This window comes from Chelonoidis abingdonii, chromosome 2 (assembly GCF_003597395.2).
Source record: "Chelonoidis abingdonii isolate Lonesome George chromosome 2, CheloAbing_2.0, whole genome shotgun sequence".
Classification (NCBI taxonomy): domain Eukaryota; kingdom Metazoa; phylum Chordata; order Testudines; family Testudinidae; genus Chelonoidis; species Chelonoidis abingdonii.
Window position 1 is genome coordinate 3,332,903 of NC_133770.1, and position 14,879 is coordinate 3,347,781.

Below are 14,879 nucleotides of genomic sequence, written 5' to 3' on the forward strand. Positions count from 1 at the left end.
CTGGCTACACCTCAGCCAGGAAGAGAAAATTTATCTGAGCTTTAAAGATGGGGGGAGAATCTAAACCTCAGATAATGTGCAATTGAATCAACTGATTGAATGCAATAGTCATGTATCATGGAAGGTCTTTCATGAATGCCTGTAACACACTGGTGGTTTATATTGTAAAACGTATTAAAACTATAGGAGGACTTATGAATATTCATGTATTTCATGTTTTAAAGTGCGTGGTCCAACAAAGGCAGGAATAGTTCCTGCGCAGACAGCAGGGGGAGGGCAGCTATTTACCTGTCTCTTGTGTAAGTTAAGCATGGTAGCATCAAAACGGAAGCCCTATTTACATATGGGGAATGGGAAGCTCACAGGAAGGGAACAGGGTGACCAGACAGCAAATGTGAAAAATCGGGATGAGGGTGGGGGTAATAGGAGCGTGTATAAGAAGGTGTCCCAAAACTTGGGCCTGTCCCTATAAAATCAGGACATCTGGTCACCCTAGAAGGGAAGGACAGCAGGAGTTCACTGCCTGGTAGACAGATCAAGCTGAGTACCCAGAAGGGCTTCCTATCTTCTGAAGCAAGATCATTGAACTCTGGGAGATATAAGCAAGGACAGATGATAAGCCATTTCAGGCATCCTTCACTAGATGGACACAAGAGGTCAGAACTCTTGCAATCTTAGAAAGACAGGTCCTTCAATCAGGGGGAGTTGAAGTCTCTGAAACTGAATTTAGATGAGAAACCTGCTTAGATAAAGATCTTTCACCTCAGAAGACAAAGGAAGCAGCCCTTTGTGATTTTGTGAGAAGTCCTGAGAGAAAGTCAGCCCTGGCTGGGAAGAAGAATGATTGGTGAGAGAGTCAAGTATCAGAGGGGTAGATGTGTTAGTCTGGATCTGTAAAAGCAGCAAAGAGGCCTGTGGCACCTTATGACTAACAGATGTACACACGCATCTGATGAAGTGGGTATTCACCCACGAAAGCTCATGCTCCAATACGTCTGTTAGTCTATAAGGTGCCACAGGATTCTTCCGTGAGAGAGTGTTTTGAACAGCCTGTATCTTGCTAAATTAAGTTTAAGACATTTAGATATGTTTTCACTTTTGCTTATAACCCTTTCTAATTTTTTTCCTTTTACTTAGCATCACTTAACCTATGTCCTGTTATTAATCAGTTTGTTTTATTTTACTATAAACCAATTCAGTGCTCTGTTTGAAGGGAAGGGTATATTCACTGCAGTTAAGCTAATAAGCTGTGGTCTGTTTGTGTGTCTTTAGAGGAACAAATGAACCGTATTATGTCTCGGAACAGTCCAGGACATTGCAGAGCTCGTGGTTTGGGAAAATTCGGAACTGAGAGCGTCTCAGGGTGCAAATAGTAACCGAGGCGGACGGAAATCCAAATGGGGCTGTACTACACTGCTGGGGTCACAGCTGCTTACCCAGGACTATCTACCACACAGACACTCAGAGTGTGACCTGCATGCTGGTAGGCTGGTTGGGAGCTACAGCAGCAAAGCATTGTGAGGCGCCCAAGGTTAAAGGGCAGGCAATAACGCAACCTCTCACTGTTCTGGGTTTGCATCCCACACCGATTGGATCATGACACTAACCTTTCCTTTTTAAATAAGCTCTGTGACCTACACTAAGGATGAGTCTGAATTCTAATTGCTGCTCAGATACACTCCTTCTGTTACCATGGCTAAAATACTTAACCCGCCTGCCTGAGTTTCCCAACCTGTAAAACGAAACAGTTCAGAGAGTGTTGTGAGGATTAACATGAACAAAAGGTTTTGAAATTAAAAAGTGTAAATCGTAGATCCTGCTATCACAGAGGAGCCAATGCAATGTTACCAAATTCCTTCCCAAACCTTACTACAGAATCTGATAAAAGTCCTTACCTATCTCAAGGTCACACATGGTTTATAATATTGCACTTCCCTGTTTCATGATCTTCCAAAACCCTTCCACTCTGATCTGTGGGAGGTCCTGAATTCTGGAGCTAGCCTGTTCTATTAGCTGTGATAGTGAAATATGTCCATGGGCCAGAGTTTTATAGATTTCTCTCTAAATCAAAGTAGTTAGAGGTCTAGCCACAGCAGATCAGATAATGCCACGTCTAACTACTCATATCTGCGCCACAATTGATTGCAGGCAGAACAGTGCAAACACGATTTTCGGGCACAATATTGTTCCCATTAGCATGAAGGCGAGGTTGTGACACAGCTGATATCAGATACTGTATCCATCTAATCCTTTGTCATGTTCAGTGGCTTCCTACTACAATCTCGGACATTAATTCAAAATTGTCCTCCTCATTGCAGAGCTCTCAGCAAACTCATTCTACCACCTCTGCACTTGTACAGCCACCCACACTGTCCTCTACTCATTGTGCGCCCCCTCCCCAGGGCTGTACTGAATGTGATGGTACAGACACAATATGGAACACTTTGTGTCTCCAAGACGCTGACCCACTTCCTGTTTTCTGTTCCCTTTGGAATAAGATCTTCTCTGAACGCTATCACCTTTTCCAAAATCTCTGTCGTGATCTCTTTCCATCCTCTCCTGTCAGTAACTAGAGAGCTTTGCTGCTTTTGAAAGCTTTGCTAATTTTTCTTTTCCAGCCCTTTACCTTTCTCTCAACGCCCTCTGCATACAAAGATTCCCTTTCTTTCCCAACCTCTCACTGCAGTATTTTGTGTAACTCACCAGTACAGGGATCTCTCGCTCCTCAGATCCTCGATGCATGGCTCCCCCGTCTTGTTCACTGTAAGCTACTAGGCAGGAGTCAGAAATAGTAGAATCTGTTTATGGAACAATATACAATTAATTTAAATACTGGCTGGAAGGAATTATAAATGATTATTGAGCAATCTGCTTGTGAAACTGGAGGTGAAGGAAGCTACTAAGGCATCTCCAGAAAAGTAAAATGTCTGATAGGAGGTAGGTCCTGCTCCCAACAGCGCATTCAGAACAACGCTGATCTCTAAGCCTTGACCCTCCAGAACCCACAGCAACTAGAGAAAAAAAAGCTAGAACTGGGGACAACCCAGAAACGTCACCGATCACCAAGCTTCTAATAAGGGAGTGGAATGTTCTCTTCACCCAAAGGGATCAAAGATTCATAGTTCTCCATCACATTCTTATAAAGCTCCTAAATGATCCCACTTCTCCCAGGAGGGAGGAATAGAGCAAGATGTCATCAAACATCACCAGAACCTGAAATCATGAGCGTTCACACGCCACACTTTCTTACTCAATTACATTATTATTAAATAGGAAGAGGAGGACAAGAATATAAAAATCCTCATATAAACATTCCTCACATTCCTCTAGTATCATTGTTGCACAAATTATAAACAACATGTTTGTTTTCGAATTCACATTCCTTTGCATCTTCAATTCATTACTGAGAGAGTCAACATTTAATTAAACTTGAATACAGCAGTTCAATTAAATTGCTGAATAAAATATATTAATTGAATAGCCATGTATCTTGAAACACAAACGTATTTGAAATGCCCAGATGATCCAGTGCTGGGGATCACAGGAGTGCCTCACAAGTATCAATGAATGTATCCTCAAACACTCCAGAGAGATAGGCAAGTACTATTTTCCCTCACTACTAAAACAGGGATCTTAGACCCAGAGAGGCAAAATTCCCCAAGTTATCAGTGGTAGCTTCAGTGTGTCCTCAGTTCCTGGATATCTAACATTATATATCGGAAGCCAGAACCTCAGAGGAGGAAACAGCCAGGCCAGCCCTACGTGTCTGAAGATGGGCAACGGGAACAAAGGGATCCATAATCAGAGGCTGCTTTTAAAAATGTGATCCTCACTTTCTTCCTAGATTTGGCTAAACTCTGCTTTATTGTCCATTCATCCCCCCCAGCTGTCTGCTCCGCCCACCTGTTGCATCCTGTCCATCACCTAGACTGCAACCCCTCTGAGACAGGGACTGTTTTCTTTGTTACTTCTCTGTACAGCAGCTAGCACAATGGGGCCTGATCCTAGAGGGGTTCCCAGGCACTACGGTAGCATAAATGACTTGCCCAAGGTCACACCGGAAGTCTCTGGCAGAAGCAGAATTAGAACCCAGATCTCATGACTCTGTTGTGTGTGTTAATCACAAAAACTTCTTTCCACCATGACACCTCTTTAATGTCTGACTCAAGAGTCAGCCTTTGCTCCTACTCCCCAGCACCAGCTGAGATATTGTCACCTAGAGAACTTCACCATTAGTGCCCAAGGGAGTCTTAAAATCCAGAAGTTCTTGTTCTCCAGCAGGTTCTCCACCTTCTCTGCAATAGATTGTACTCCTGAATCACAGTTTCCAGCACGGTCCACTTACTCCCCAGCTGGTTAGCAATTTCCATCACTGTCCTCTCACGGTCTATTAATTTCTTTTCAGCCGTTCCCATTCTCCCCTCCTGACTCAGTAATCGTGTGGCGTAAGAATCCACCTTCCTCTCCCCAGCTTGAATTGCAGCCACTATTGTCCACAGGGAAATCTCTGCACTTTGCAATGAAGTTCATTCACAGACTGCAGGGGGTTATAAATGCATTGGATGCCATGACTCCATAACCCATCCCAGAACCTGTTTCCAAGGACAGAAAATTAGAGGAATGCAAGGTCATACTCTCCCCTGGCAGTCAGCTACAAGAGACAGCTCAAGAGCTCTCACGTGCCACTAGCCCCTCAGTGCTTCTTGAGCTTGGATCTTTGTTCTTACAGTTGAGATACTTTACGGTTTATTGAGGTGTTCATTATGAAGCTGATTGAGGAGGGAGTTAAATCTCTTGACAGCCTAAATTGCATTGGGCTGAAACTTGACATGCACATCACTCACCAAAGCAGGGCTGTTTCATACCCTGCCCCCCAAATTCTTTACATCAGCTTTCAGATATTTTCTGTCTTCAGAGCAGTCCCAGATAAGTCTCTGATCCTTTTGGACCTTGTGTTTGTAAGACAGACTCTGGCCCCCATCCTGCAATCAGATCTGCATGGGCAGACCATATGATGTATCACAGCAGCACCAAGAGGCCCCAGCTGAGATGGGACTCCATTGACCACGACACTATACAGACACATGCTAGGCATACAAACCAGTGCCCCTGCACCCACACTGATCTGACTGCAAGATGGGAGGCTCATTTAAGAAAAAAACCTATTTAAGATGCTTGGTGTCTTGTCTGCACTGGTGACTTCTGTTATCTGGTTCAGTATGTTCAGTTTACATTGGTTTGCAGAGCAGCTTCTGCACAAGCCTACAAACTCCTTCACCCAAGCACCTATAACTTAAGAATAAACCAATTCCACTGACAAATACTCATCTCAGAGGGACCCACAGCCCATGCGTCAAGACAATAAGAGAAACATTCTTAAATCTTTAACATTTAGAAAGGAACTTTAATTTAAAGACATACTGAGAAAATAGAGCCAAATTCTTCTAATGGCTGCATTCAGTGCCTGTACGAAAATGAAAGCAGAACTTGATGCTATGGGTTTAAATTAAACTTAAATACAGAGAGTGAAACAATGACAGCCCCTAAGGTTTGGGTTGGCTGGCCTGATTCAAAGGATTACCAGTTTGGGAAAAGGAAACCTCCTTCCAAGCGTGACATTAAAAATAATACATATGCAGTCTGGAATGTACAACACAATTGTCTTTCCCCACCTGAGAGTAGAGTTGTGTTGCACATGCAGCCAATGCTCACAGGCCAGCGCTGTCCCTTTCTACTAGCTGGACAACACACAAGTCTGAGTTTGCTACAGCCTTTGAGCCAATAGACCTGAGTCTCTCAGCTGAGGCAATACAGTTTTATATTTTCAGATCCTAGATTAAATGGCTCACCTGAGCAGGAGCCCACGTTCAGCTATGATCCACCTTCCCAAGCCCAGATGCAGAAGGAACTCAGTGGGGCAGGAGGATTCCAGATCTCACCCTCTCATCTCTGCACAGGGGTGGACATTAGTGTTTCCCCAACCCTCCCTCTCCCATGCTGGGCTGGGAAGTCCCAGTTTCTCCTCACTAGGCAACGGGCACAGCAGCTATGCTGAAGAGAGAGTGTGCAGCCTGGAAACCAGCCAGTAGCCATTTAAAGCAAAACCCGGAGAAGATTCTTCCCCAGCTCTGGGCGTGAGCAGCACCACCTGCACAGGGGAAGAGCTCACAGAACAGGCCAGTCTCCAAATAATATGGACACCAGCAGTGAGGCCATAGTTCAAATGCTGAGACAGTCCTTGACCACCGTATCACTGACTGGGTTTACACTGGTTCCCACTATCTTTGTAGCATATCTTGTTACTTTTTAAATTCTCTTGAGCCAGAATGCTTGTATTTTATCTGGAAGAAGAGAATTCCAAGCATTACAGCCATGCAATTAAAACGGTCAGAGGAAATACGTGGTGGTATAATTCGGGGGAGGGAGGTACGACTGCAATTTCCAATGAAATGCTCTATTGCAAAATCAGGTTGTAAGGACCCTCTAAGCAAGGGTAGTCCAGTGATTAGGCTGTTGCTTCGCATGTCTAGGACCTGAGTTCAATTCCTTATAGGTGTGAGGGGATAAACACATTACAGGTTGTAAAGTACTTAGACACTATGATAATTGAGGCCACATAAGTGCTTAAGATAGAGCCAGTGCACAGCTAGCTAATACATTACACTTTATATAAACAGAACATACACTGATACCTTTAATGAGATGCTTATTTTTAGATAGCACACAAATTTAGTCTGAAAAACATGTTAACAGCTTAAAAAAATAAATAAATGCCATGGTTTATTGGAGATATTGTCCAAACTGGTGCAATTTATCTATGGTCAGGCCAGAATAAGGCGCTGGCAGCATTAAAATCCTATTTAACTCACCCAACTGCTGGCCATCTGCACAGGGCAGAATTTCATCCAACAGGAGAGCGTTCTACACGGACACCCAGGAGTGGACTGTACTAATATTACTTTTCCACTCAAATTTCTCTAGATTTAATCTGTGACAAAGCCAATAAAATTAAACTTGATGCCACTAATCATGTGAACTGCAAGAACCACGAAACGACAGAACTGGAATAATCAGGGAGCTGTAAGAATTTCAGAAAGGCACTGGGAGGAATGAGTAATCCAGTAGCACAAAGCTGGATTGTTTATAGCCCAGGATGAAGATCTATTGGTCCCTCACTCTGCACTGACTCCAGTGTGACAATAAAATGAAATTCAATACCTGAATATTCACCATTCAATGGATCCCTGGGAAACACCTACTGACCTGGGCACAACCAGATCTAGCAAGGGGTGTTTCCTAAACCCAACCAAAGGCTTTATTTCTATTTCCACCCTGTCCCTGGGCTGCAGGAGATTCAAAGCCATCTCTTCTACCCCAAAACACACACAGACGAGCACCTGAGACACATTCACCCCACCGCTGTGCTACTGCTGATTTTTCCCATTCACAGCATGACACGCTGGACAGGGACACTGCACAGGGAAACCAGCACCTGGCTCCACATCAGTCTGAACACTGGGGTGAAAGTAGGGGTAGAAGGACTCCTCCAAGGATCCACATACTCACCAAGGTTCTCCCAGCCCTGCCCTCCCCTCCCAGACCTTACTGAATGAACATGCACTGAGCCAATGCCCCAGGGCAGTGCTCTTTCAGATGAAATGGAACACCACAGCCCTGACCATAAAGCCCATTAGAAAGTTAGTATATATCTGCAAACTTTCTAATGCTGAGATGGGGCAGCTGAGAACAGCTGGCCAAGGGATGCAGTGGAAACTTTACCACTTGGGTCATTTGAAATTAGAATGACCAACACACTTGGGAACATCATGTGTTGGCAGGGAGACAGACTGGATAACTGAGTAGATGCTTTTCATCACAAAAGCAGGATGTTTACATCAGTCAGCTTTACACTGTCTCCCTTCCCAGAAGGGTAAAGAGGTGGCTGGCTGGCTTCCAGGTGGCATGACTATTTTAATGTGACTGGGATTCCACTGTATTGTATAATTAATGATTGTGTTAGGGCAAGCCATCCTTTATCATTTTACATCTAAATAATCCATACAAAATTCTTTTTGTAGTTTCTATGTGGATATACTAATAACCTCAACCGGGATTGGCGCACATACTATTGCTGTGCACTGTTAAAAAGATGCCATGGTCCACCCTCGGGCAGCTGCATCTCAGCAGCAGGTGACACAATCCCTGTAGAAGGCATGTAAACCACTCCGGGATTTTCCAGATTAAAAGGAATGATGTACAGTGTGATATTATATATTTAAAAAAACTGAAATCTTAAATTTGCTTATCAAATAAAAGTTACTTCACATTTATTATCAAAAGGAATAGATTTAAAAAGCAGTTAGTCCTACTTCAGCAAAATATCCTGTACATTATGATGAATATTTACCCTAAATTAGCTTTTTCTGGTCTTTTAAATTTTGCTGCATGTTATTTGCTTTGTTTTACATCAAAATATCAGTCCCTACACACTGTTGCACCACTGGTTCCTTCCACAAAGACCTGACTCAAATGCCCAGGTAGGATGCAGCTCCCACTGGCTCCTACTCCCCCGTGTGTGTCCTCAAGTGGTACTTAAGGGACTGTTTATATCGGAAGCACTTAGTGCACTCAGTGCAGGGGTAGGGCCTCTCGCCGGTGTGAGCCCGCTGGTGCTCCAGCAGGTGGTGCTTCTGAGTGAAGTTCTTGCCGCACTCAGTGCAGTGGTAGGGTCGCTCCCCAGTGTGGATGCGCTGGTGCTCCAGCAGGTGGTGCTTGCGGATAAAGCCTTTGCCGCACTCAGTGCAGGCATGCGGCCGCTCTCGTGTGTGGATGCGGTAGTGGTTGGTAAGTTTAGACTTCTCACTGAAGGTTTTCTCGCACTGGGTGCATTTATAGGGCCGCTCCCCCGTGTGAGTCCTCTGGTGCCTGAGGAGATGGGAGGGGCGACTAAAGTTTTTCCCACACTGAGGGCATATGAAGGACATCTCGCTCTTCCCAGTGTGGATCCTCTGGTGCATTATCAGGCTGATCTGCAGCCGGAAGCTCTTCCTGCACTCGCTGCACGTGTACGGCCGCTCCCCCACGTGTGTGATCTGGTGTTTGCTGAGGCTCGACTTGTGGCTGAAGCTGCTCTCACACTCTGTGCATTTATAGGGTTTCCCTGCCGGTGGCGTTCTCTGCTCTGGCTTGAGGCTGTGCTGGTCTCTGAAGTTCTCCACACGCCGGGCCGGGCCGACTCCCCGTCGTGTGTGGCTGCGCTGGTGCAGGATAAACTGCTGCTTGATCCTGAAGCTTAAGTCACACTCATTACATTCGTAGGGCCCCTCTTTGAGATGGTTCCTCTGGTGGATTATAAAGTTGATCTTCAGCATGAAGCTTTTCCCACACTCAGGGCAGATATAAGGTCTTTCCCTTGTGCGGTTTCTCTGGTGGACGATCACTGTCTTCGTTTCACTGGAGTCTCTTTCACAGGGAGTAGATTGCCCCGGCCTGTTTCCGATTAGAATTCTCTGCTGCATTTTGGAACTGCACTGAGCCTCACAGGTTGTCCCCTGCTCGTGATTCTGGAAAATCTGCTGCTCTGCTCTGCCTGAGAACATGGCATATGGCTCCAGGGTGTCAGGATCATCCTCCTCCTCGGTTTTGATCACAATCCCGTCATCTGAGAGAATTTAAAAGAGAACCAAAACATCATTAATTTCATCTGCTTAGGATAAAGGAAGACTCTTATGATTAAGACATTCTTGATACACAACGGAAATTGCCTGAAGAGTTTTTAAGAGCATGTGACATAAGAACGGCCAGACTGGGTCAGACCAAAGGTCTATCTAGGCCAGCATCCTGTCTTCTGACAGTAGCCAATGCCAGGTGCCCCAGAGGGAGTGAACAGAACAGGGAATCATCAAGTGATCCATCCCCTGTGCCCATTCCCAGCTTCTGGCAAACAGAGGCTAGGAAGACTCAGAGCCTGGGGCTGCATCTCTGACTATCTGGGCTAATAGCCATTGATGGACTTATCCTCCATGAACTTACCCAGTTCTTTTTTGAACCCTGTTATAATCTTGGCCTTCACAACTTCCTCTGGCAAGGAATTCCTGCCAGAGTTCCTGTAGAAACCCTCTGGATTTGCTACTTAGAGAGGCAGTCAAAAGATGTTGCTTGCCTGTCTCAATGTTTGGCAATTCTAGGACATTACCAAGGACACTGGAGAATCAGCTCTGGAAGAACATTACAGATTCCACCGTTTTAGAGCTGCCCAGCAATTTGCTGCCATTTTCTAAGGTTTTGTTTTGAGGGTATCAGGCTTTTAGCTGTCCCTGTTGCACAGAGCTATTAGGGCACAACTGACATTCTGCTACCAGGTTAATGCAGCTTGGAAGGAAACTGTGCAAGAACTTTGGCTCCATCATCACTCTTGGTAACTCTGTTCTCCAGGCTAGAAGTCTTGCGTTAATCTGTCCTCACTCTTCCACATGTCAGTGATGTGCTGGCAGGGGCTCCCAGGAGCCCTTTTTAAAAATTCTGCTTTCAAATTGAGACAGTGTGGGGCAATTTGCCTGTCTCAGGTATAGTCACTTCCCTCTTTGGCTCTGGATACACCAGACCCTACCAGAGAGGACTTAGCCTGAGGCTTTCATTGTAAATATTCTTCTGAAGCACAATTTTTTTGCATTTGAAATGGACTAGATTTCACTGAATCGCAAGAATTTAAAGAACATTCACTGGGGATGGACCCATGCAGATCACCCTATAAAATCCCATTTCAATGGGCTTTAGATCAACACCAAATGAACACCGAGCTAAATTGTCTGTATACTCAGGATATTTTTTCAGGAAACCTCTCCAGCAATGTGCAGCTTCATTTAAGCATGACTCCTCAGCAACGTTGTCTCCCTACTTGGGTATGAAGAGGTATATGTGTTTAAATGGGAAAATAAATTAATCTATTCAGCAGTCCCCTCACCCACTTCTCCCTGAAAGAAATGTGGCTTGGCATACACTTCAGGGACACAATTCTGTGGTGTCTCTTTGTTAATAAAATATTGGCTGAATATAGATCATTCTCAGCAAGATCAGAAGCATCCTCAATGACACCGTGCAGCCCTCAACCTGAGAACAGCGCTTGTTTGCCAGCCTTAAGTCCTGCAGCAGGAGTCTGACACGGTCTTGCCATGTGTATATAAACAAAGCTGCTATTAGCTTTTACACTTTAGAGAGTCAGGGTTTGTAAATGAGAGACAGCTCAGTTTCTACAGGACAGCAGGACACAACCACCACAGAAGCCGCAAATTATCATCACATGCATCAAGGATCACCTAGGATGGAGCTAAACATATCTATGAAATAAGTGTGACAAAGTTCCTCCTCTACCTTGGTGGGTCCTGCGCTTACTGGCAGATTTGCTCACCTCAGTGATCTTCCCCACAGTCTGGATCAACTCCTCCTGTGTCTGATCAGGAGTTGGGAGATTTGGGGGGAATCCGGGCCCGTCCGCCCTCTACTCCGGGTTCCAGCCCAGGGCCCTGTGGATTGCAGCTGTCTATACTGCCTCCTGTAACAGCTGCATGACAGCTACAACTCCCTGGGCTACTTCCCCATGGCCTCCTCCAAACACCTTCTTTATCCTCACCTTCTGGCCGCAGGGTTGTGATGATGTGGTGAATAACGTCTCGGTATGTTCGAGGCCACGTTTGTCCAGAAGAACCAACATCTTGGTCGCAGAAAGAATTCATGCTCAATGACACCCATCATATCCTCTGTCTGGTGTTAATCGGAGACACTCTAGACCGTTATGGAAGGCTTGTTTTCCCTGGGTTAGGTCGCATTTGACCACCTTATGCACCCTCTTGTGCATAGTTCAGGGTTTTCAGAGGTTGATGTAGAGAAAAGTCCTGTTCTGTTTCCGCATCGCTGGTGCCGGCACCTTGATAGGTTACTTCCCCACGAAAGCGTTCAAAACCTCATACGGCCCCTGCATTGGGCCTAGAAGCTTGCTTTCTGCCTTGGTACAACTCCATCACCCATCCCTGGTTGGAACTGTCGACCTTTTGGCTGGGCGATGTGGTTAAGTTCTCTGGCTATCCTGAGCCTTTCAAAATGTCCCCGTACAATAGGGGTGACCCGAGCTATTCCGGTCTCGCATCTGTATTGACTGTTCTATTATATTCTCCCTCGATTGGGGTTCCTCTTGCCAAATCTCTTTGGGCGATACTAGTATGCACGGGTTGGAGTCCATCACTAAACTTCGATATGGAAAACCCGTTGAGGCCATGAGACTTCCGGATAGCGAAAACCATATAAGGTAGAGGCAGGTAGAGTTGTCGACAATCCGTCCCGGTCCCGAACTTACCAACCTTCCTTACGTGAACCTTGAGGAGTCGTTAAACCTTTCTACCAAAATAACCATAGCAGTCAGCGGAAGGTGATTTGAATCTCAGGGATAAAATGTATAATGGCGCAGCGTACAGAGTCCTTCATTAGTTATTGGACATAATTGAAGTTCCTGGTCTGTTTAGATATCTCCTTTGGTAGCCCCACTCAGACAAAGAATACAGTCCCCACCAGACTCTTGGCTAGCATTTATAAGAGAGGCTGTGTTCCACAGGGAGCCGGCTTCTGGGGCAGCAGCAGGGTGAGGATAAGAAGGGGTTCATGGAGAGGCCATGGGGAAGTAGCCCAGGAGTGTAGCTGTTCATGCAGCTGTTACAGGAGCAGTTATGACTGCAATCCCACGGGCCCTGGCTGACCGGAAGTAGAGGCGACGGGCCCGGATTCCCCCCAAATCTCCCACTCCTGCAGACACAGAGGAGTTGATTCCAGACTGTGGGGAAGATCATGAGGTGAGCAATCTTGCCAGTAGGCAGGGGACCACCAAGTACAGGAGGAAAACTTGTCACACGTATTTTCATAGATATGTTTTAGGCGGTTCCACTATGATCCGTGATGCATTTGATGATAATTTGGCGGCTTCTGTGGTGTTGTGTCCTGAGCTGTCCTGTAGAAACTTAGCTGTCTTCATTTACAAACCCTGACTCCTCTAAAGTGTTAAAAGCTAATACAGCTTTGTTTATATACACATGGCAAGACCGTGTCAGATCTCCTGCTCAGACTTAAGGCTGGCAAACAAGCGCTGTTCTCCAGTTGTAGGCTGCACGGTCGTCATTGAGGATGCTTCTGATCTTGCTGAGAATGGATCGATATTCAGCCAATATTTTGATTAACAAGAGAGAGACACCCACAGGCATTGTTGTCCCTACGTGTATGCCAAGCGCACATTTCTTTCAGGAGAAGGGTGTGAGGACTGCTGAATTAGATTAATTATTTTCCCATTTAAAACATTTTACCTCTTTCATACCCAAGTAGGGAGACAACGTTGCTGAGGAGTCATGCTTAAATAAGCTGCACATGGTGCTGGAGAGTGTTTCCTGAAACATATCCTGAGTATACAGACAATTTCGCTCGGTGTGCATTTGTGTTGATCTAAAGCTCATTGAAATGGGATGTTTATAGTGGTGATCTGCATGGGTCCATCCCAGTGAATGTCGTAAAATTCTTGCGATTTCAGTGACAAATCCTGAGTCCTTTTCAAAATGCCAAAAAATTGTGCTGACAGAAGAATATTTACATGAACAGCCTCAGGCTAAGTCCTCTCTGCCGTAGGTCTGGTGTATCCAGAGCCAAAGAGGAAGTGACTATACCTGAGACAGGCAAATTGCCCCACACTGTCTCAATTGAAACAGAATTTTAAAAAGGCGCCTCCTGGGAGCCCCTGCCGCCACATCTACTGACATGTGGAAGGAGTGAAACTACAGATTAACGCCAAGACTTCTAAGCCTGGAGAAACAGAGTACCAAGAGTGTTGAAGGAGCAAAGTCTTGCACGTTTACACTTCCAAGCTGCGGATTACCCTGGGATTAGCAGAATGTAGTTGTGCCCTAATAGCTCTGTGCAAACAGGGCAGCTAAAAGCCCTGATACCCTTCAAAACAAAACCCTTAGAAAAATGGCAGCAAAATTGCTGGGCAGCTCTAAAACGGATGGAACTGTATGTTCTCCAGGAGCTGATTCTCCCAGCTGTCCGTGAGGTAATGTCTAGGAACTTGCCAATACATTGTGAGGACCAGGCAAGGCAACATCTTTTGCTGCCTCTCTAAGATACTACTGCCAAATCCAGAGGGTTTCACAGGAACTCTGCAGGAATTCCTTGCCAGAGGGAAGTTGTGAAGCCAAGATTTTATAACAGTGGGGCCAACAAAAGAACTGGGTAAGTTATGCGAGGATAAGTCCGTCAAATGGCTTTTAGCCCAGATAGTCCAGAGATGCAGCCCAGGCTCTGAGTCTCCTAGCCTCTGTGTGCCAGAGCTGGGAATGGGCACAGGGGAGGGATCACTTGATGATTCCCTGTTCTGGGTTCACTCCCTCTGGGGCACCTGGCAATGGCTGACTGTCAGAGACAGGGATGCTGGCCAGATAGACCTTTGGTCTGACCCAGTCTGGCCGTTCTTATGTCACTATGCTCTTAAAAAAACTCTTTCGGCAATTTCCGTGTTGTATCAAGAAATGTCTTATCATAAGAGTCTTCCGTTATCCTAAGCAGATGAAATTAATGCATTGTTTGTTCTCTTTTGTAAGATTCTCTCAGCATAGACGGGATTGTGATCCAAAAAACCGAGGAGAGGATGATCCTGACACCCTGGAGCCATATGCCATGTTCTCAGGCAGAGCAGAGCAGCAGATTTTCCAGAATTCACGCCGCAGGGTTGACATAAGCCTGTTGAGGCTCAGTGCCAGTTCCAAAATGCAGACAGAATCTAATCGGAAACAAGGCCTGGGGCAATTCTACTCCCTGTGAAAGAGAGAGACTCCCGTGAAACGAAGACA

At 45.6% G+C, this 14,879-nt stretch overlaps 4 protein-coding genes across 10 annotated transcripts in view; 1 reads left to right on the plus strand and 3 right to left on the minus strand.

Moving 5' to 3' along the window:
• LOC116828409 (zinc finger protein 777-like) overlaps positions 1-2,886 on the minus strand; it is a 41,858-nt gene extending 38,972 nt beyond the window's left edge. For 3 of the 6 annotated variants that reach the window (XR_012655146.1, XM_032786619.2, XM_032786618.2), the window contains exon 1: positions 2,704-2,886. Coding sequence is in view for 5 of the 6 variants with exons in the window: in XM_032786619.2 (XP_032642510.1) it covers positions 2,704-2,742 (39 nt within the window). In the remaining variant the exon portion in view is untranslated. The remainder of the gene's footprint in view (positions 1-2,703) is intronic. The other 3 variants (XM_032786617.2, XM_032786615.2, XM_032786614.2) reach the window with 3 other exon arrangements.
• Positions 1-14,879, plus strand: part of LOC116828393 (uncharacterized) — a 666,188-nt gene that overhangs the window by 169,056 nt on the left and 482,253 nt on the right. The gene's annotated exons all lie outside the window — the stretch shown is intronic.
• Positions 1-14,879, minus strand: part of LOC116828412 (zinc finger protein 783-like) — a 169,972-nt gene that overhangs the window by 141,846 nt on the left and 13,247 nt on the right. The window lies entirely within an intron of this gene.
• Positions 6,747-14,879, minus strand: part of LOC116828395 (zinc finger protein 777-like) — a 21,266-nt gene continuing 13,133 nt past the window's right edge. For both annotated transcript variants that reach the window (XM_075062082.1, XM_075062081.1), the window contains exon 6: positions 6,747-9,661. In XM_075062082.1, the coding sequence (XP_074918183.1) occupies positions 8,562-9,661 (1,100 nt within the window). In that variant the 3' untranslated portion in view covers positions 6,747-8,561. The remainder of the gene's footprint in view (positions 9,662-14,879) is intronic.